Source organism: Rhyacophila brunnea, unplaced genomic scaffold (genome assembly GCF_057557595.1).
Source record: "Rhyacophila brunnea isolate RB1 unplaced genomic scaffold, BYU_Rbru_1.0 scaffold_4, whole genome shotgun sequence".
Classification (NCBI taxonomy): domain Eukaryota; kingdom Metazoa; phylum Arthropoda; class Insecta; order Trichoptera; family Rhyacophilidae; genus Rhyacophila; species Rhyacophila brunnea.
The window spans coordinates 7,291,119-7,313,988 of NW_028233068.1; the positions used below are offsets into that span (position 1 = coordinate 7,291,119).

A 22,870-nucleotide genomic window follows, 5' to 3' on the forward strand; every position below is an offset into this window, starting at 1 on the left:
TTAATAATCCGTTTTGAATCGTCGTATTTTAATTTATTCCCGAATTCAAAATTATAAAATTGTACTATTGTTATAGTACGAGAAATTATTTCAGAAAGATACATTAATTTTTATACTTTATTCTGTATTGAATTGGAAAAGATGACAACACTGTACAGCATAGACAATCCACATTTTTGACGTTTAATACCGATAATGGCAGCACTGGCAAGTGTCATTCTCAGGTCATATTTTTGTAAATAAATTCGCCTGAAGATGCCGAAAGGCGAAACCCGGGTCGCAAAAAACGACCTAAATAGAATAGTACAAAACTTAAATCCATTAGAATTTAAATTCAAATTCCATCAAGTACCTTCGGTCGATAGTATTAAGCCTCCCCCAAACCAAAGCGAATATTCGCAGCGAATTCGCAACGCCCTCGCTATCGCTGTCGCTACCGCTTGGATTTGATGCGAATTTCGCGTTTGGCCCCACACCAAAGCGTCAGCGACGCAGCCATAGACTAAATAATTTTATTTACGCGCCAGATTTAAAATTGTAAATATTATTAATATTTTACGCCAATTATTCTATAATTTTTATGAATTAAATATAAAAAATACACGTACACTATAGCGCTTTCAGAATTGCTACAACTTTTACCCAATTTGCGTAAAGTGTATTTTAATTATCTGAAACAAGGTGGCAGCATTGGATGCAGCCATAGACTAAATACATATACGAATGTCAAAGTGACAGTTGTGTGTTGACAAAATGTACACGTCTTCTGAATGCTTATTACACGCTGAAGATATAATGAGATGGCGTGCGACAAATTACATCGACATTTAATATAACCTTACTTTATGACAGGGCAAGATTGCCATGGCTCATAGGTAAGATAGATTTACTCAGTTTCATAACTGCACATATTATAAATAAGCATTTACCATGAAGGGTTAACAGGATTTGAAGGTAATATGCTATTGAAATAACATGTCTCCGTTATTTGAATTGTAGGTTTTGACTATTTTGCGTTTCTACGCAGAGGGAGCGTACCAAAAACGGGTAGGCCAAGTCTTCTGCGCAATGAGCCAGGCATCAGTAAGCAGATGCATAGGAAACGTGTCCGATGCTATAATAGCAGTGCTTAGTAATACTTACATACAGTCGCCATACAGCGCTGACAGTCTTTAGTGTTGTGTTGATACCCTCTGATCAATTTATACAATATTACAATGTACATGTCATGTAACTAGAGTAACTGCGCATAGACACAACAAGTAAATTACCTACTCAATAAGAATTTAACGGGAATATTATTTTGTGTCGGTAAAAATATTTTTTAATTTCAGACTTCAAGAAAGGGCAGGTTTCCCGAAAATCATTGGGTGCATTAACTGCACCCATGTGCGAATATACCCGTCATACTTGGAGACTTTCAAAAATGAGCGCAGAAAATTTTCTGTAAATGTGAAATTCGTAATAAAATCTATGTTGTTTCTGATACATTCATATTCATTACGTATAATATCATAACATGACATTTATTTTTATGCAGGTATCTGACATGTCTGACATGGACATTCTGGCAGTGAGTGCCAGATTTCCTTTGAGTGTTTATGACCAATTCATATTTAGTGGATCGTTGGTAAAAACTGAAATGAAACATCTACAGAACGACAAGAATTGGGAATTTTGTTTTATTAGGGAAGTATGTTAAACTTTACTTTACTATGGCAGTACCAGTAACAAATATTTTTGTTTGGTTTATATTCATCCGTATTTTGTACAGGTACTTCAAAGGAATCAAAATTTTGCATAGGTATGAATATGATATTTAATGAAACAGTTTTTTAATTATTTAAACCTGATTTCTAATATTTTTACAACTTTCAGTCGAAAACATATTCAAATTAACAGACTGTGTATATTGAAATCATTCTAGTGCCACCATAGGCCAGCCAGACTCACTACACGGCTGCCCGCTGTTTGACCAGGGATGTGATTGAGTGTTTTTGGATAATGGACCACACCAGATCGCATAGCTACAGCAACAAGTGCAAGACCAACCGTGGCTATACATACAGTATACATGTATATATTAAATATAATTTATGTATATTTATTTATGGCTTATACACCGAAACAAAATATGTCACTTAACTGTACTTGAATATTTTTGCAGGATCATTCAATAAAAAATACTTGGTTTAGGTTAAGAAAGTTTTAATAATCATTTTTGCACAGAATACAAGAAAAATATTTATATAATTATTAGAATTACAATGAGCTTTAAAAGTTACACGATATTGTAATAAAATGGACAAATATGAAAAAAAATAACAATAAATTGTATATAGATAGGAAGACAGGGTTCAGATGATTCTGGCAGTGCAGGCGACTCATTTAGGTGTCAGTATTGTTACTTTCAAATGACAATAACACCATTCCAATGTGATTCGGTCGTGCCAGAAGACTCTGTCCTTCCTCTATTTAGTAACCGGGCGTTTTACAACTTTAAATGAAAATTAAGTGGGTATATAGATAGTATATTTTTTCTAGTATAATATTATTTAATTAGGTGACTTTTTATTTCTTTATTACTTGAAATGGTGTTTATATGGTAGATGGATTATAATGGTTTTGAAATATAGTTATTTTTGTTAATTCTACTTTAACTGAGTCATTTACCTTGACAGCTGTTTCGGCACATAAACTCATTTTCGGAACATTCAACAATAATTTGTGATTATAAAAGAGCTACAGGTCACGTAGCAAATTAAATACGCTTAGTTAAATAATAAATACATACCAAATATTTTACAAAATACACCACATACATCCATCTAATATGGTATATAAAATACAGATTCAAGTATCAAATAATTCTTGGATAAATAGATGTTTATGTAAGTATATGTTTTTTTAAATACTTACATGATACTGTGTTGTATAACATTTAAATTTATATTTTTGATTTTGATTTACATACTTAAATGTACCTACATAAATTTGTAATGTACAGTAGGTACTTAATTACATTTTTAACATTAGGAAATTACCATTATTCGATTCTATCCACCCGCCATGTCTATAATCACCCCAACGCTGGATAGAAAGAGACATCACACAAAATTGGCTGTTTGATAATAAATGGTAGTTGAAAAATATTTTAGAGTATGATTATGTCCATAGAAACAGGTTTTAAGTCATTCATATTTGTCCGAATAATGTGTAGCAGAAAAATAGAAATTTTAAAAAGGGTCTATTCAGTATTCACCCCATTCTACGGCAAACATTTTTCTTAATAAAAATAGGTACATCAATAGAGGAATCATAAAATGGACCTTGGCCCTCGCCCACGCCTTATTCATCCTTGTATATTATATTATCACACTTAATGTTTTGGAAAATTCATTAACATTGTGCACAAATGCCACTTTTGTTGATTGACACTTCACTTAGTTGATCTCTTTGTTCACGTGAAGTACAATAAAAGTATGTAGCAGCGAAGAACTAGAGACCGAAAATAGTAGAAGGAGCTAGAAGAGGCTTTCATCTAGCAGTGGAATGACCCCGACTGATGTTGATGATGAAATATTATTTTATTCCTGTTAATGCCGGGGGTTTCATTTTTAATTTCTTCTGGTGCTTTGTACCTACGTTGAAAGGTTGAAGATCTTTGCTAAAATTAAATTCATCACAAAGCATTAGTATATCTCCAACATCGTTCAGGTAGGTATCCATGATGATAATATAATATTATGTACTTAGAGGAGGTACCTGACCTTTATATTTACATGCACATAAAATTATTAATCTTATTGCCTAATGCAGACCAAGATATACCTACCTACATAATATTACATGAACAGAAGTTTAAGAACATCTCAATTAAGTTTAAAATGTTTGTAGGTAGGTATACAAATTAATGTGAAACAGAAAACATTGGTTATGTTAGGTAGGTACATGGAACATGTAGATATTATCTTGGTTCGCGGTCGGCACTGGGCAAAACCAGTTTATTAGCTCAATATACCTATACATAATGAAGGAAATATATACCTAGTAGGTATATAGGTACATAATATCGTTTTTGTGATTGAGGTCTCTTGAGATCAAAAAACAAACAACCTAGGTACCTATGTCCTACTGTAAATAACCCGATAGTAAGTAGTATGTAAGGTTTTTGGTCTAAAACCTTACAAAATACCACAATGACGACATGGAGTACCTACTTATCTACCTATATGTATATTATATCTTTAGCTACAATAGAAATGCTATGCTGCATAATGTTAGATGCAAAAAAATAATCTTAGACTACCTATCTAACCTAAAAAAATATTATCAACGAATATAAAATGGGTATTTACGTGACCGATACCGAATATGATTGAAGTAGGTATTGTAAATGATACGTATCTTATCTATGAATGATACCTAATTATAACATTATTGATATGACTGCTCGAAAGTCGAAACCAAAACGTCAAACGATCGCAATAAGTTAGAACTGTCAGTGCCCTAACAATCAAAGTTATAAAGTTTCTGTTATTAAAGGCTGTGCATGACGCAAATTAATAATATGTATTTTTTAAATATCGGGACCTTAGATTAAAGTTATTTATTTATAATAGCGTATTCATCCTGTCAAAAAACTTTACATACTTTGGTTAGACAAAGATAAAAGATATTATTATGACGACCTTCATACCATTTTCAACAATTTCCCTGCCAATTTCATCCCATATCTTATCTTTCTTTCTCATGTTTTGTAGTCACTGTCAGAGAAATTATAAAGGATTGGATATTTCCGGACCAACTCGATCAGCTGCTCAATGTCTTCGCCATTTTGATTTTACTAATTCCCTTGGCGAAATTGTCCGCCGCGAATAAATTCGCTGTCGACAGAGTTCCCGAAAATCGCAGCGAATATTCGCTGCAAATTCGCACTCAAGACGCAAGGCGGTCGCGCAAGCGTGCTCTGTCCCGTAAGCCAATACGAGCTTGATTGGCGAATAATTCGCTGCGAATATTCGCCGCGAATATTCGCTTTGGTTTGGGGGAGGCTTTAATATTATAATTTTATCTATTTCCATGAGGTAATATTACAAATTAAAAGTTTAAGGCATTCACGTTATGAAAAATATTAATGAAACATAATAAATACGTGGGGTGGGTATCATTGTCAAGGTTAAATAAGAAAACAATAAATGAGCTTGTGGAACAGTGTTACCAACCGTACTATAATTATAGTATTTGTGCTATAATTTTGGTCCGCGTACTATGTACGATATAAAACAGTTACAGTAGGCCCAAAATACTATAATTTTGAGTATCGGAAAAAATATGTAAAAAGTACTAAAATTTCGATATATCCGTTAAATAAATTGTTGCAAAGTACTATAATTTCGCAATTTAAGATTTGAGCTTGGAAAAAAAATTGCTCGAAAAATGAAATGTCTTCTTCGGTAAGCATTTTTGGTTGGAAGAGGTACCTAAATAAAAAGCGGTCTCGGAGTTTCTCAAATTCTCTGTTATTTTTTTTCTGAGAAACAAAAAACCTATACATTTTCAACAGATGACAACGTACTATATTTTTTCCCCAAATACTATAATTTTGGAGGCTGTATACTTTAATTCCACTTTGAAAAGATGGCAACACTGCGTGACCCTAATACTACAAGGTTCTAAGTGTTCCTCCTTGAAAAAACAAACCCAACAAAGAAGTAGTATTCTAAGCTGCCTCATTGTTACTTTTGTTTCTCTAATGACAAACACTTAGAACCTTGTAGTTCTCCACTCGCGACTGTTGTGGAACAAAGTAGCTGATGGTAAATTACTATAATCGCTCCTAAATGGAGTACCATTTTTTCCATCCAAAAATTATCATCTTTCAAAATGTACCTACTCTACTTTGATTTTTTTGTTTTCACTGCTTCCATAATATGATCTTATTAGGATCGGAAATGTTCTAAATAATAAATAAAAGTAATTATTTGGAGATCAAAACATATTGTACATACTTGTATGTATGAAAATTAGAAAAAAAACATTTGTCCAACACTTGAAGAGCCATAGTTTGCGTAGCACGTGCACACGTCATTTTTTGTATCCAACTGTTTTATTAAAAATTATTTTGACATGAATTTTTATACACGCATCTCATGATTGAAGAAATTGGGATGTGGATCTAAAATCCTCAATCCATCATCAGTGAGTCTTAATCTATAATTGAATAACTCTATCTACGTGACGACGTTTATATACAGCTATGTTTTTATAGATAATGTAGTGTTTTTGTTATTTTAATTTGTTTTAATGACCTTGAGGTTATCATAGCTTTCCTTGAGTTATTTATTTCTTCAAATAATGCTTTGAATATTTTTTTTTGTTTAGGTTAGTCAAGGGGGAGAGGCAGAGAAATTTATTCTCAAATTGAAGCTAAACATATTTTAATCGATCAATCTATATCTAAATACAATAGGAAAAATACTTATTATTAATTAGTTAATTTGAACCAATAAAAATAACGAAAATGTGCCCTGTTAAGAATTAGCAGTGCTGATTTATATATATATATATATACCTAGGTTATAATAAAATTGAGGTAATCCTTGATTTAAAAAACTCAAAAGCCTTCAAGATGTAAACGCTAGGTGCTAGTTAATTTTGTCATAATTGGATAGAACGCCCGTGCTAACTCAGTTAGTGATAACTAGCGCGGTTTGGAGCAGTTGGCCATTCAATATAATTAACGTGTTATTTAAATATGGTAATTAAAACTTCAGCAGTGATTGTGTTAATTGGTAAAATTGCTGCAAATCTAGTGGATATGTAACACCATCGTATATATTTTTTAAAGATTTTTTCTAGTAGGTATATATTATATATCTGAGGTGTTTTTAAAATTACGCATGTTTACTAATATAAGGTTTGTAAAAGTTGAGGAACGCTGGTATACATTGATAGCATTGTTTTGAATCTTTGTTCCTGACCCACTCATTGGAATAATTATGTTATCACTATGACCGAGAATTGCTAAGACTGCTTTATTTTAATCCCACATTTTAGCAGAGTTCTCTTTCGAATATGTAAGTCAAACTTGTTGATTAAGAGTTGTGTTGTCCTATTGAAAGTCGAGCAATTTGTTTAACAGAAGCAAAGCAACCAAAGCCTTGCTGGAATAAATTTATCAGTTAAATAACTAACGATTGGATGTATATTATTATGAATAGAAATATTATCTCAACTGCAGTGTGAAAAAATTAATCGTGAACTCTTCTTAGTTATATATACATTATATAATTCTTTGATGGTTATTTTTTGTGACATATTCGTCAATTAGGTTGTTTATACATTGTTTATATAATATTTGACCATGTTTTAGTTGAAGGTACTCGAGGGAACTTCAATAATTTAAATTAGTTGTAAATTTACTGCCATATTTGCTTCTACGGTGATAGCGTTAATTAGCTACCGTGTGTCACAAAGTGCTTTCCATTTAATATGATGTCTTCATCCATAAAAGTTTTGAAGTGATCGTACGAGACTATCAGATTCATAATTTGTAATGCTCCCAATATGTTAAAGCAGACAAAATTCTATTCAAGATTATTTTAAAATTACAACCTGCTTAATAGTTAATATGTATCTGTGGTGGCCTGGTTGGTATAGTGGCAATTTGTGAAACTGTGGGTCACGGATTCCATCACGCCATTGACAAAGAAATGTTATTCAGTGTAAGATCCCAATGATTCAACAGCAATTCCTCGTCAAAAAAGTATGTTAATATAACCATTTGCTCTGCTTAATCTATTGGAAACAATCTGCGCCAATTTGACGCTGCTGTTAACCTAGTAATTATGGAGAATCGTTGTCAATTTGACTGGACTTGTTCTTGTTAAAAAATATTTTTCTATTTTGATATTTCGTAAAGCCCTACAGATATACCCAGATACATAAAAAAGAGTTATAAATTAAAATGTCAAATTTACTAAAACCTGGTGGTCGGTTCATTTTTTTACCTTTTAAATCAACGGGTTAAGAGCGAACATGGTAATTAATTTTTAATAGGTACTTTAAAGTTTTCAGATAATGTTTTCCATGCGGACTATATCAATTGTGGCGATACTGGCTGTCGTCGTTTCTTTCGTCCAATCATTAGGTAGGTAATATTAATCTAATTGTTTTATTAATTTGACTTAGGTTACGCTTACGCTGGACCCCAGCAACAAGTAAAAACACTTAAATAATAACTGGTTGTAAATATAAGTGGACTGTATGGCAGTTTAGGTTGGTTGACGGGAATGAGGGAGTACAGGGATTAACACGACTTCACTGTAACCTGTTGACTGCAGGCCAAACACTCGCTGATTTCGAATCATTCTGTAGATAATATCGCATCGATCGTAGAGATGTACCTTGCATTTACTTCTGGTTGACACTCACTGAAAGCAAATGTCCCACTTAATTTGACGATGTCTCTTGCGTAAGTGTATTATTGTAACACGTGAATGTAGGAATGGGAGTTTGAATGTGGGAATTAGCGCAAACAATGACATTACATACATATAAATGATAACTCGACAATTTCAGTGTATGGCGTGAACATGTTGAAAAGTCTAAAAACATTAATTCTCAGGGCAGTTATTTGTAAGGTTGGTTTTCTTTGGTAAATCAGGATTGTTTTTAAATTTTAAATTTGATTTACCACAGAAAGCCAAACGTACAAACTCCTTATAAAACAGCTGCCCTGAGAACTGATGTTCTTACTATATAGATCGGTAGATCATTACATATTATTGTATTGTATTAATATTTGATTACAGATTCAACAGATGTTACCGTATACCCCTTGCAAGTAACAGCAAAGGAATCCACCCAAGTAATTTTGACTTGCAAGTTTAGAGATTCGATGTACGCATATGACACGATAAAATGGTGAGTCGTCCGAATACAATTTTTTTTATTACAGTTCATAGGGCGTCCCTTAAATCTACATATCTAGGTATTACCTTTACTCCCAAACAATAATGCTTAGGAATAAATGAGTACAAGTTACATGTAATAAAAAAAATAGTTAGGAGCAGTTTTCACATTACCCTTTTAGTGGTTGTTTGTTTTCAAATAATTATGTATGTTCAATAAAAGAATGTTATATTCTTAAATCTTGTGAATTATTCATTATTTAATTTTTATGTTACTGTATTTGTAGGATGCATAATGGAACCACCTTCATTCCGGACTCAAAAAAATATCAGTACAACAAGGGGAACACCGGAAACTATACACTCCTTATAAAACAGCTGAAGAAACATGACGCTGGAAAATTCAACTGTCGAATTGAAAACAAAAATGGAAATTATACGTCTGAGGATATTTCAATAAATGTGCTAAGTATGCAATGCAGATTATGTGATATAATTACAATATAATTAATATTCAGTATCATTATACCTGAGGTCGGTCCACTGATGGATAAAGGCGACTCCCGACCTCTTCCATTTCTCTTGGTCTAAAGTTTTTGCTGCCACATATTTTCAAAAAACTAAATCATTTCATTAATCCTGTAACTATAGGTGTTTAGTGCCTCTTGGAGATTGTCAATAACAGTATATATTCACCTGCATGAGATCAAAGAAAACTTGGCTGGAATCTCAGGGCGAAAGTGCTTTTTTTAATTCTTGAGTCTGGAAATCAATGAAAAGTCGGTTATAACCAGTGGCGGCTCGCGGATAAGATATCTGGGGGTGCTGCGGTTGATTAAAAATAAAATAAAAGTTTATGTGGATTATATTTTACTATTAACATCAAAATTAAATATAAATTACTAATTATATTAATAAGTAATTAAAATAAAGAACTTTGCATAAATTGCTTGCAGAAATAAATTTTAACAATGTTAATATATCATTAAAGCTATATTTCTTTCCTCCGCTGTCGCGCGCTTGCTCACATACGAACGCAGAAACGGCGATACACTGTCGGGTCTGCAGTACTTATCAAGCTCCCAGCTGCGTACCTCACTCCTCGCACCTCTCCTGCACCAATTCGAGCATATTCGTTTGAAAACGGTACTGCAGTACCGCGGTGTATGAAAATTATTGGATATATCAGTGTCCGGGCGAGCTTAATTCACGCTTAAATAATAATGATATTTTCATATTATATACATAAATTTATGTATATTATAATATTCCATTTTTCTCAATTTGCTTGGGGGTTCTGCAGTTTCGCAGTATTAGGATTACTATCTGACATCATACTTTTTTTATAGTTTTTTGTCAATCTGTTAAATTAATGCCATTTAATAATTTCCATATATTCGATATATTATCACAAATCACACAAAATACACATATTGCCATCTTTTAGAATCATGGTGAAATACTTAACCGAAATACAAGACTTTATGATATTCTTCTGACCATGTCCGATCCTAACAGGATCATATGGGCCTCCACAGAGTAGAGGTTTGTATTAACAGAATTTTGTTTTTACGAGAATTGGATGTTAGCCACTTGCTCAACCTATTAAGTCCATACTCTGACTTTGACTCTGAAAAACAATATGTGTATTTGTCAGACCCAGAATTCGAACTTGGGACCCACGACGTTATAGGCCGACGCTTAAGCTGTTCGGCCATACGTACATTTAATATATTTCAAACAAAAAGATATGTTTATAAGGTACCGCCATGCTAATTCCTCCAAGCATTTAAATGGTTCAAATGAACAATTCTTTTATTTGCATATAAGTTTATTTTTTAAATTTAGAATTTGCATTTACGTGTATGATTTCTCTCAACTTACCTCTTTTAATACGTCTTCTCCCTGTCTCCCTCTTTCCTACACATTTACATAAGTTTTCTCTCATGCGTTAAATACAGACAGATAAACAGATAAATCAAGACTAATATAATGTAATGTATATAGTGTTTCAAAAGTAGGCACCATGTAAGAGTATTATTAAAGACTAATATCTCATTAGTTAACTCCATTAATTATTTTTCTTAGAATTGACGATTTATACCTCTTGAGTGTAGTATTTTTATTGTTTATAAAGAATAATGATCTATTATTAGGTTTTTGACGATTTATTATAATAATATGCTGTGAGTGTATTGTTATTAATAAGATAGGGTTTTTACTAATTAGGTTTTTTACTGACACTTCAACTATTCATAATTTGTTTATTGTATTTTTTGTGACCTCTGACTAGATAGGTAGGTAATGGAGTTTTTACCTACTTTATTGTATTAATTTACTATATAAGGTAGAATTAAGAGTGTTCGTTGTCAGTGTGTGTATACCTTTGGTGAGTGTCCACGACGCCTGAAGATGTCGAAAGGCGAAACCCGGGTCGCAAAAAACGACTTAAATGGAATAGTACAGAGCTTGAATCCATTAGAATATAGTGTTTCCTTAAATTTATTTTATCACCAATCTTTGAATGTTGATAAACCATATCTTACATATTGTGTGGATGGTTTGTTCCAGCCGAATCTCAGGTTGAAATAACAATAGACCCACAAGAAGCATGGGATAAAGGTGAAAACAAAAATGTTACCCTACATTGCAACATTGTGTCGGGAAATCCAAACTACATCACCGGAGTAAGGTGGTCTAAAAACTGGCATGTCTTTGCAGAAACTGGCGACTGTGATAGTGAAAATCTTATCGGAGGCGACAAATGTAAGTAATAACTGATCAATTTGTTCCTTTCGTTCTTGAGAAAGATTATTGGCTGCGAGGATGATATCTGGCTACGTCACTATAATACATTTGATAATCTTGATATCGTCAGATTTATTAAAACCCCAATACCTGCGACGGACCAGTCTTTTAACACTGTCAAGCATCTTCGAAACACATCACATTTAGTGGAAAACTACGACATCAATCGCTTGATGACTTATAGTATTCCCAGGAATCCACAGTAAAAAAAATATACACCAAAAGATAAATAAATCAATATACATATCATACGAGGAAGAACTAAATGTACATATTTCCATATCGTATCCAGAAATTTGTACGTAAACAGTTCACCGCAGGACACTTATTCGTGTGCCGCAGTACGTGAAACATGAGTTCGTGTAACATTTAATCAAATGACGAGTTCTTCGTTGAACATTTCACCGTGGAATACATTTGTACGTATGCTACAACATGTGTTGAATTTTATGAGATGTCGGTACTAGGTTAGGTTAAATTAGGTTAATCTAATTGGAACAGTACTATTTGCAAACTATCGCCGCATTTTGTAAGATACGTACAAATGTATTCCACGGTGAAATGTTCAATGAAGAACTCGTTATTTGATAAAATGTTATACGAACTCATGTTTCACGTACTGCGGCACTCGAATAAGTGTCCCACGGTGAACTGCCTACGTACAACTTACATGTAACCTTTCCATATATTTGTACTATCAATATAATATTATGTATTTACTTATTTAATCGATATAACAAAATTTTTCTTTTATTGTGTTAACTGTCAACTCATGGTGGAAATGCATTGTATTTTTAATTTAATGTAATAAAACGAAATACAAATTTCTATAATGCTTATTCCACTTTTATTATTTATATTTGGACCAGTTTTGTCCGCCTCAAAGGGGAAAATGTCCCTTTGAAGCGGACCAAAATCGGAAACGAATATTAAAATATTTAACCAGTTAAACCATGATATATGACTACATAATTATGTATTATAGATTTTAATTAAAATAGAAACTTGTAAATTACTTACAGCGAATGTGTATCGACCAGGAGACCCGTTCAGTCTTTCTCTTTCTTCGGATGACCCGGCCTACGATGAATTCGGATTCTACAGCTGCAGAGGATTCAGCTCTTACGGTTGGGGACTACCGAGTGAACATATACAATTTCCAGTAAATTGTGAGTTTACTACTTCATTAGCGTTTACCATTTCATTAATAAAATTCGTCTGTAAGAAAAGGGGGCTAATATGAAATATAGGTACTACTTTTTAGGAGAGCCATTTTGAAATATCTGACACCAAAAAATATTGAATGAAACTATTTATATGCACTATCCATAATGGATAGTGTCAGGGGTGTAAAACTACATGTGGCACTACCTGTGGCAGGGCTGTAAAACTACATAAGTCAAAAAACAACATTTTTCAGGTTTTTTGTGAATACCTTTTTTTTTTTTTCAAGAAAGCTTTGCTATTCAATTATTTTTTTTCAGTTTATAGTTATTTTATATGTAATGAATTCATTAGACAGTATGAAATATTTAAAATAAAGTAAATAGCTGACTTATGTGTATATACACATGAGTTTTTTTCTTGTTTGGCTGACTTATGTGATTATGGCCAATTATTAAAACATTAAAAAAAATCATTATTAATAATGAAAACATTTGATTTTTATCAAGGAATACCGGATTTATTGAATATAATTAATTATTACAAAGAGGAACCTATCTATTATAAAGAATGAGAGAGAAAAAAGAACCAGGACACATAAAAACAAAATTTTACTTCAAAAATCCACCAAGATACAAATGAAACACCAAAAAATACATACATCATTGAAAATTAAATTTAATTAATATTTCTTATAGTTTTCATGTTTCCACTAAATCTGGATAAATATCAGGTATGTTCCTGGAGGGCAGTTGGTGATAAAAGTCATGAGATATAGTTGGAATTAGCGGAAATAGAGATATAAGGGCATTCTTTTTCTCTTGGCTTATAGGTAAAGGAGCGTTGGTTATCTGAGGGAAAGTTAGATCAGTTGTTTCCATCCTTTCTGGAACACCTCGCCGTCTTAAACACAGTGTTTTGAAAGATTCTTCTTCCTATAGGCTTGGTTTGAAATAAACAATTCCGATTTTTTTATATAGGTATCTCAGCCAACGAGCATCGTGCCACTTAAATGGGTTGCCAGATTCGTCTTTCTTTCTCAGCACAAGTGGGCCTTTCAACAAACTGGAAAATTCTAGAAATTCAGATTGTATCATTTCAACGACTTCAAATCTATTTCCGCACAATCTGACTAGCTGAAACCAATCGTACGGGTGGTTAATTTGACTAATAATTTTCTTTTTCTTTTTTCAATCATGGTTCGAATCAACTTCCGAAGTCTGTGAAATTCCTCCCTGTAGAGAATAGATACCTAATTCTCAGTTTCCGCTTTGTACATATCGAACATTTTTTTATGGTTAAATGTGATGGCAAGAGTATAGTGGCTTTCATAAGATGGAAATTTATTTATGTGTTCAGAAACTTTCATCAAATTTTCATCGCTCCATTTATTTGAAAGGATATGCTGACCTAGATTGTCAGTGGTTTGTGTGCCACCTTCAGTTGCTTATTTTTTTGTGGCGACAAGATTAACAAAATTGTCTGTTTCACCAAACGTTTTTGGAAAACAACCCTTGCATACTTTAATTTTACTACCTTCAATATCCAAAGAATAATTATTTGATTTTAACCTAAATTTTTCCTTACTGGAATCTTGAAATCTAGGTCGGTGAATGGCCATATTTTGAATGAAAATTAATGACGATATGTAAGCACTCCTTTTGTCATGCTGTGTAAGATTCAAATATTCTTCAAAAAGCTTGATGCGATGACTTTCTATGATTCGATCTTGGCACAACATTCTGCGTTTAGATAAAAGGAGTAGAATACGTTTTCTAATTAACTTCCCAGCCTATGAATGGTACTCTTGGCCACTGTTCCTTTTGCGTTTTTTTTCTTCACGTATACTTCTTGTGTCTTTTTTTGATGATTGCGGAGACTTTTGTGAAACTATTACTTCAATTTCGTTATGTTCCGAACCTGGTGCTATATTGTCAGTTATAATATGGCATGGAGGAATATATGACGGGTCAATGACAGAGTCATCAGAGCTAGAGCCTTGTATTGTACTTTCATTTTGGGCATACAAATAATTAAGTTCATGTGTTGAACCCAAACATTGAAGATTCTGGCTCGATGTATCCGGATTAATATCATTTCTGCAGTTATTGATATGGTTAGTATCACTAGAGATAAAAGGTCGATCTTGATCCAAAAACTCATACGCGGAGTCAAATGGCAACGTTTTTGGTTGTGCTGAAATTTCACAATCACATTAATATGTTGTTAACGTTAACTAATGAAACTTAAATTCAAATTGTAATTGTGTGAAATTAAAAGCACACTCCCAATAAAATTATGTTTATGAAAAAATAACATAAAGTTACGAAAGTGTGGTAAACTTACCTTACAACTTTATCAATGATGTTTTATTGGATAATGATAATGCAAGTTTTTTTTTTTTGATCTCTCTGACATTATTTTGTATTTAAGTAAAACGTATTAATTAATTTAAATAGTTTACACGCCTTTTATGAGTTCAGAACATCAATACTACACTCAACTAAATGAACTGTCTAACGGCGACTAACACCATAAGTCATCCGTTGTTGCCAATTAAAATTTTAAATTTTGTGCATAATCACATAAGTCAGACTTATGTGTTTTTACACCCCGCTTTTCAGAGGGAAATAACTTATGTGGTTTTGTTTATTTGTATTATAACGCCATACTAACAGCATTTGACTTATGTGTTTATACACAAGTGTGCAGAATCGCTTTGACTTATAGAATCAGTATCAGAATCATTTTTTGACTTATGTGGCTTTACACCCCAGCCATAGCATTGACATAATATACGGGACATAATATACGGGACATAATATACGGGACATAATATTATCCTTCTATAGAATATTTCAATATTAAAGTGAACACACACAGAACAGATAATACATAGAATTCCGATAGGCCATATTCAATACGCTACATTTTGATGCAGTGTTTTGAATGTGTGAGTGTCCTACGAAAATGAAACACGCATTATGCACGTGCAATAATTTGTATAATACACCAATATTAAATGAGCGTCAATGCATAAACCGAGAGCAGTTGTCAGTATTTGACGTATGACACATTCTTGACACGTTTTTAAGTTTATCCCGGATTCTCCCTTACTCGAGATCGGTTACCAGCAACTCCTTACCCGTTAGGTATTTTAGTTCCTATTATTTCTGAGTTCCCTGTGAACACAGCTGAATACCCTGTAGTGCCAAAAGTTTCTTAATATGTATCATTCAGATCCTGAAAAATCACCCAACTTTACAGGAAAGATATTTACGTCATTATGATGCCAAATATTTTCTTATTATGTGATTAAGCCTGACATAAATCATATAAAATTTAAACGTTGTCTAAAATGAATAAATTTATATATTGTTTCATAAAATATTGGTGGTAATAGTAATTTAATTACGCATTGCAATTTTGTCAAATTATTATCTTTTCAATACACGCATTACATAGTTTAATGTTAACACTGTATAGTAAAATATATTTGGTAGACCTTTCTATTGGAGTTTGCAATTGACTTTTATATTGGCTTAATTTACCACAATACATATTTTTTTCCGACCATGTCCGATCCTAATAAGATCATATGGGCCTCCACAGAGTGGAGGTTTGTATTAACATATTTGGTTTTTTTTATGAAAAATGAATGTCAGCTACTTGCTCAACCTATTAGGTCAATACCCTGATTCAAACACAAATTGAAAGGATTCGAACCTGGGACCCACAACAATACATATAGTATATATTTTATCATGGTGGTGCTGATGGTAGTGAAGTTGGTAGAGCGGCCGTCTATGAAGCGGCAGTTGGACACCAAAAATGCGTGTTGTTTTTTTCAATGTGTTTGACCCAATGCAAAGACCCAATAGTTGATTAACAACCGCCATTCCTCGTAAAAAATGTTAATATAACCTCCATTTTACAATAAAATAATATGACCCAATTGGTAATTTATCGTTTTTTGCTATATATAATTTATTAACTCATGCTGCTTTCCTTCTCATTAAACATATTATGAAATCGTGTAATAATAATTGGACAGAATTAAGGATTAGTTCATGTAGTTAACGCATTCAAAAGTACCATACCTTCAACTTGATGAACAATTAATTGCTTGACCTCCATGCCATTGGTGGTCCTCGTAGTTCAGTATGTAATGTCTGGCCTCTCATCCGGGGACTCTGGGGACACTGGGTTCGATTCCCGGTGTGGTCAGAATATATTTATGTGGTTTGTCTGGGTGTTTGTAATTGTTTCACTTCTATTACTAACTACAGTGCTGTCATAATAGCGCCTGTACACATGCATGGATTTAGTTGCACCAATAGTGTGTATTTTAAACTATCGCGCGATAATAACTGTTTACACATAAAAGTGCTGACTGTCTTGCCAATCTCATTCTTCAAAGGTAAGCGATGTTGGCAATGTATGGTGCTATTTGACAAGTCGTGAAAATCGGTGGATGTGCAGTATATTTTTTTTTAGTAGGTTCGCCACTATCATTCTACTGTGCAGGCGCAAATATCGGACAGTCCAATTATCGTGTGAAAATTCAGAAGCTTCTGAACTTTTTTGATCCGTGCACACAATCTTGTAGCTTGCACGATAATACTTGTTTACATGTACTGTCAGCAGTAAATCCATGCATGTATAAAAGTATTAGGCCTCATGGCTTGTTGTAGAGTTAAAAAATATATATATGTATATATAAATGTATATACCCTTTCTTTCAGTTTAATTAATTTCTTTGAGATATATCCTTGATAATTTTACATAATAACAAAACCAAAAACCCTTAGTTGTGTTGTGACCATTGATATACTACGTTGTGACTGAACATGATTATCGATTTTTTTGAAGACAAACCCGGACCAGCCAATCTGATGTTTATTACTCCGATGGCAATGCGAGGTGAAAGTTTTTACATGTTTTGTCTTGCTATAGAAAGAGGACGCCCTCCAAATAAAAAGTAAGTGTAGAAAAAAATTACTGAAATTTACTATTTTATATTTTGATTTTTTAGTCATTGCAACACTTACAACAAAAATTTATTTTTTAAAGCATGATGGATTTGCATAATTATTATCCTATCTTACCGTCTGATTGAATGAATGAAATGTATTGTATAGCGCTATAAACTAATATAAATTGATCTTGACGTTTTGCAATTTGAAACCCATAAAATATCAATACGGCGACCCAAAATTTCAACTTTGTATAATAATTATTGTCATCTGATGTGATTGATTTTCAGTTTAGACATGTATTTTACGGTGTTGAATACTAATTCGAAGTTAAATTTAACATTTTTACTTTTTGAAGCCCATGAGATACCAAGAAATGGCGGCTGAAAAATATTTTTTTTTATCACTGCCGATAAATTATACAATAATATACAAATAAAAAAGTTATACAATATTATGATTGCCTTTCTAATTTACTTACCTACCTATTTTTCTGTCTTTCGCTTGTATTCCGGTGGTTTATATCCTTTTTGTACGTATTTTTAAGTAGTTTATTTAGGTAAGGAATTGATTTCAATATTTTATACAGTCATCTATTTCCGATGGAACATTTCACGATGAACTGCGTTACTTTCTTTTATAGTGTTAACTGTCAATTCATGGTGGAACTGCATTGTATTATTTGATTAATTATTTGTTTAAAAAAAACACAATTTTATAGTACTTATTCCGCTTTTTTAACTAAATTTTGGACCGGTTTCGTCCTCCTCAAAGGGACATTATTAGCTAAATAATAATCTTAAAATAGGCATTTATCAAACAAAATCATAAAAGCGACAAAATAATAAGTCACGGATACCGAAGAAGATCCTCGAAGGAAACCCAGGAGAATGGAGAATTAGGTACAACACGGAACTATACTGCTTATACCAAGATTCAAAACTCTCCACCATCATAAAACTCCAGAGGCTGAACTGGGCAGGCCATGTCCAGCGCATGCCTGAGTCACGGATACCGAAGAAGATCCTCGAAGGAAATCCAGGGGGGAAAAGGCCAGTGGGAAAGCCACGCACAGGATGGGGTGACAACATTACAAAAGATGCCAATCAGCTGCTAAAAATCATGAACTGGAAAAGACGTGCGGAGGACTGTTCCGGCTGGAGGACGGCGGTGGAGGAGGCAAGGGCTCGACTTGAGCTGAAGCGCCATCAAAGAAGAAGAAGTGGGCGCTGGAGGCTTTTAGGCGGGCAGTAGAAGGCTCAAAGAAAATTGGACATACCAGAATGGGTGTTGGATCATTTTTCAAATGTCAAATGTGATTTAAATCGTTATAGAAACATTACCACTACCAGCATCAACATCATCATAAATGCACAAATTTTTCGTGTTCACAAAAATTCACAAAAAATTTCGTGATTTATTTGAGCGGGTTTGGCGAATAAGTGACTCATTTAACGAGTCTGAAGAGAAAGAGTTGTTCATTATTATTAAAAAGAGTAGAGAAATTAAAAAACTTATCCGTATGGGTTTTCGGCGGTAGCTGTAGTAAAAAAAAAGTATAGCTCGAAACACAAGTGGAACAGGAAACAAAAGTGGGTGGGTAACTTATTTAATTTAATCGAAGAAGAATGTCCCTTTGAGGAGGACGAAACCAGTCCAAAATTTAATCAAAAATAATTAATCAAATAATAGAACTGTGTTACGGCAAACTGCATACATAAAAATTTTCGGATACGAGTAACAGTAACTAGTGACATCAAGTCATGGGTTGATGGTTAATTATCACCAATTAAATTGTCTCTTTAATGTTTGTTGATCCTACAGGTATCATTGGTATCGAAAAGGAATATTAATTGAAGGTGCCACTTCGGCGTGTTACGAAATTCCGGAACTGTCATTTAACGATGATGGTAACTATTCGTGTGAAGCGTACAACAGCGCTGGTTCAGGAGACATGTCCTCAAAAGTACTCAAAGTATCAGGTATACTATGAAACAACCATAAGAATAATATGTATTAAATTGTATTGTGTATGCAGAGGTGGCTATACCTTAGTGATTAAATGGGTTAGTCCCCATTTAATTAAATAGAAAATAGGATAGAAAAAAATCAGTGTGTGTACTTATATACGCGCGTTGGAAGTTATACTTCTTTGGCGTAACAAAACAAAAACAAAACTTGTGATAACCTAGATTCTTCGACTAGCTCTTAATTATTATCTTGTTAAATTAGACACTCAAGAAAAAGGGCCGCTTATTGGAGTGCCGTTGGTTTATTTCTGTACACTTTAACTTATACTACTAAATTATATAATTATTTCTCATTGTTTTTATTTTTAAAGTAACAACTGTCACTCTGACATTTAATTGTTTGTTTACGTAAGGGATTGCAAATGGCCAACAATAATAAATTCGTACGGAACAATTCTACTATCAAACTTGCGTTTGTATACAGCTGACTGATTCACAGGTAACTTCATACTGTCGCGTACTTTCGTAAAGGTGTGCGTGCGCAGCTCTCAATTTCACTCTCTACCAAACGCCCCAAAAGAAGTATAACTTCAAAAAAGCATAATATGTATATATCCACTAGTATAAGTTGTCCGCTGAGTGAGGGCGCCACATTCTAATATGTGACATATTATCATTTCATACTTTTTATGCTGAGATGAGTTTAGTTCTAAATTCGAACAACTGACGATTTATGATGGTATATCTATGGTAAATATTTTTTTTTTTAATTATACTGCATATTACGCACCCTCGCAACTAAACCGCCACAAGTCTAAATTTACGTGTTTTGAGTTAATTACTACGTTTCATTGTCTATCGTTCATAGTATATGTACCGAAAATTTCATATCTCTAAGTCATCAAATTCAAGTTAAAACTTCATTCAATATCTAAACATATTTCAAAAACACAGTACAAAATTGCGAAAGGTAAAAATTTCAAAGCTGATTTTCTCTGTTTGACGTTTTTTTGGATTGTGGCAGTTTAGTTGCGATGGTGCGATTTATTGTTTTATACACAATATATTTGGCTGAAGATAATTAACCATTAAAAAATAAACAACACAAAATAAATAATTGTCTTTTACGATGACCATAATGTACTCAAATTTCCTGCGGCTGTGAGATTAAACTTCGCCTCATTTTAAAGCATACGGATTTACATGTTTTTCTCTCACTCCAATAGAAGGTCGTGAGTGATGCGATGCGACTTATGTGATACGGCAAGGTCACTCAGGCTTTGTAATGGCTAATTTCAAAATAACTGTCATATAAGTTGGTTAAGGAATTAAAAATAGGAATGGTTAATGCTTCTCCGTCAAAAATTTATTGAAATCACATATACCCTTGTTACATTTTCACAACTCAATTCCTATGGGCTTATAGTGCAATCGACTAAAATTCATCCTACAGTCGACTGGATTGGCGTGTTGAGCTGGCTACTCATTAGCGAGCCGTAACTGTAACCGTTGTAGATACAGTAACTAGTTTCAGCTAACGAACACTGCGGATACGGTGGCTCGCCATCAGTTACATGCAGATCATTGACGTCAGGTCAACATTTAGAGTTGGATACAGTATCTGGAACGGTTACAGTTCCGACTTGCTAATGAATACCCGGCTTTGGATGTGCTTTAAGTAGACATTCTGATTTTTCTAAATTTGATATAAGTAGGAAATAATATATTTTATTCTGAAAACTAAAACTTTGCAATAAATGCTTGATGGTATATGTTTCTTTTTCAGCACGCCTTGCAATCAACAAAATGATAGATATGACATATTTAAGAAATCTATAACCTCGTGGCTTCATCAAAAAATTTAATACCGTAGAGAAATAACATAATAAATCAGGGGTACTCAACTTTTTTATATCTACCGCCCCCTTTTGTATCTCTATTAGTAGTAAAATTATCTAACCGCCCACCGGTTCCACAGTAATGGTGATTTATAAAGTAGGGAAGTAACTTTACTTTATAAAATTTATAAAGCATGGGGACATGCGCGAGCTGTTTTGGGTATTTAAATTGTCACGGGGAATTTTATTAAAACATAATAAAAATGTTTTTAAAACGCCTACCACCCACCATGAAATCTGGAGCGCCCACTCGTAGGCGGTAGGGATCAGGTTGACTACCCCTGTAAAATAAATGATCAAAAAATAGACGAAATCCAGGACTTCGATCTGAGACCGTCTGATCTCTACATGTCTCATTATTGACACCTGTCAATCAACTTAGTTTATTATCACAATTTGTATTATTTGTAAATATGGCTAAAATAATTTACAACTAATGTATTTTTATACCTACTTAAAATTATTGTAAACCATTTCAAAAAATGTGTTTTATTTTAAAATAGTTTTGTATACTTTTTACAATAATATTATTTCATAATTTAAAATAATATCCACTACATTACATTTTGTATTATAGACAGCTGATTAAATGCAGAATGTCAAGGTTTTTCTCTCAAATGTCAAAATTTAATTGGTATATTTAATCTAAACTAAATTGATAAAAACCATTTTTTTTATTATGCTTTGTTTACACAAAACGTTTTATATTTACTGCTTCTGAGAATATGGAAATCTTCCAACTAATGTACTCAATGTCTGGAACAAAATTCTATCTTTATCAGCCACACTACGATTCAATGTGAGACTTCGCCGCTTCCAGGAGAGATATCTCCTTTTTCCTTCGCTGTTCGCTTCTCTATTCAGTTTAGGTATCCAGACCTACCTTTTCCTTCCGGTCCATTGAAAAGGAGCTTCTTGAAAGGTTGAGTATCCATCCTTCATATAAGTATAGCCTAAATAACCTATGCTTAAATCTACGGCTAATTTGTAACATCTTTGCGGTAAGTAATTATTAATTCATCATTAATAATTTACAATATTTCGTTTAATTTCACACGATCCATTTATTTAGTAAACATTATAGTTGATAATGTTGTAAAACGAAAACAATTTCAAATGTCGTATATAAATAGCGAGGA

At 33.0% G+C, this 22,870-nt stretch overlaps 1 protein-coding gene across 8 annotated transcripts; it reads left to right on the top strand.

The window, feature by feature from the left end:
• Positions 1-178: 178 nt before the first annotated feature.
• LOC147066769 (B-cell receptor CD22-like) lies at positions 179-22,209 on the top strand. 8 transcript variants are annotated; one of them, XM_085954192.1, is made up of 10 exons: positions 179-224; positions 7,376-7,768; positions 8,073-8,152; positions 8,817-8,928; positions 9,203-9,384; positions 11,487-11,681; positions 12,746-12,892; positions 17,760-17,868; positions 19,688-19,845; positions 21,620-22,209. In XM_085954192.1, exons 3-10 carry the CDS (start codon positions 8,083-8,085, stop codon positions 21,670-21,672), a joined length of 1,026 nt encoding a protein of 341 aa, XP_085810318.1. In that variant the 5' UTR covers positions 179-224; positions 7,376-7,768; positions 8,073-8,082; the 3' UTR covers positions 21,673-22,209. The 8 variants fall into 8 exon arrangements, with proteins under 8 accessions (XP_085810318.1, XP_085810317.1, XP_085810315.1 ...); XM_085954191.1 differs by lacking the exon at positions 7,376-7,768 and adding an exon at positions 5,054-5,087 and having other exon boundaries at positions 186-364; XM_085954189.1 differs by lacking the exons at positions 179-224; positions 7,376-7,768 and adding an exon at positions 7,051-7,333 and having other exon boundaries at positions 8,062-8,152.
• The last annotated feature ends 661 nt before the right edge of the window (positions 22,210-22,870 follow it).

Excerpts from the sequence above, each read along its gene's own strand:
- LOC147066769 (XM_085954191.1), top strand. The coding sequence starts at position 256 with ATGCCGAAAGGCGAAACCCGGGTCGCAAAAAACGACCTAAATAGAATA. Across the intron at positions 11,682-12,745 it reads TCTTATCGGAGGCGACAAAT|CGAATGTGTATCGACCAGGA; the intron begins GTAAGTAATAAC and ends AATTACTTACAG. Across the intron at positions 19,846-21,619 it reads AAAAGTACTCAAAGTATCAG|CACGCCTTGCAATCAACAAA; the intron begins GTATACTATGAA and ends TTTCTTTTTCAG.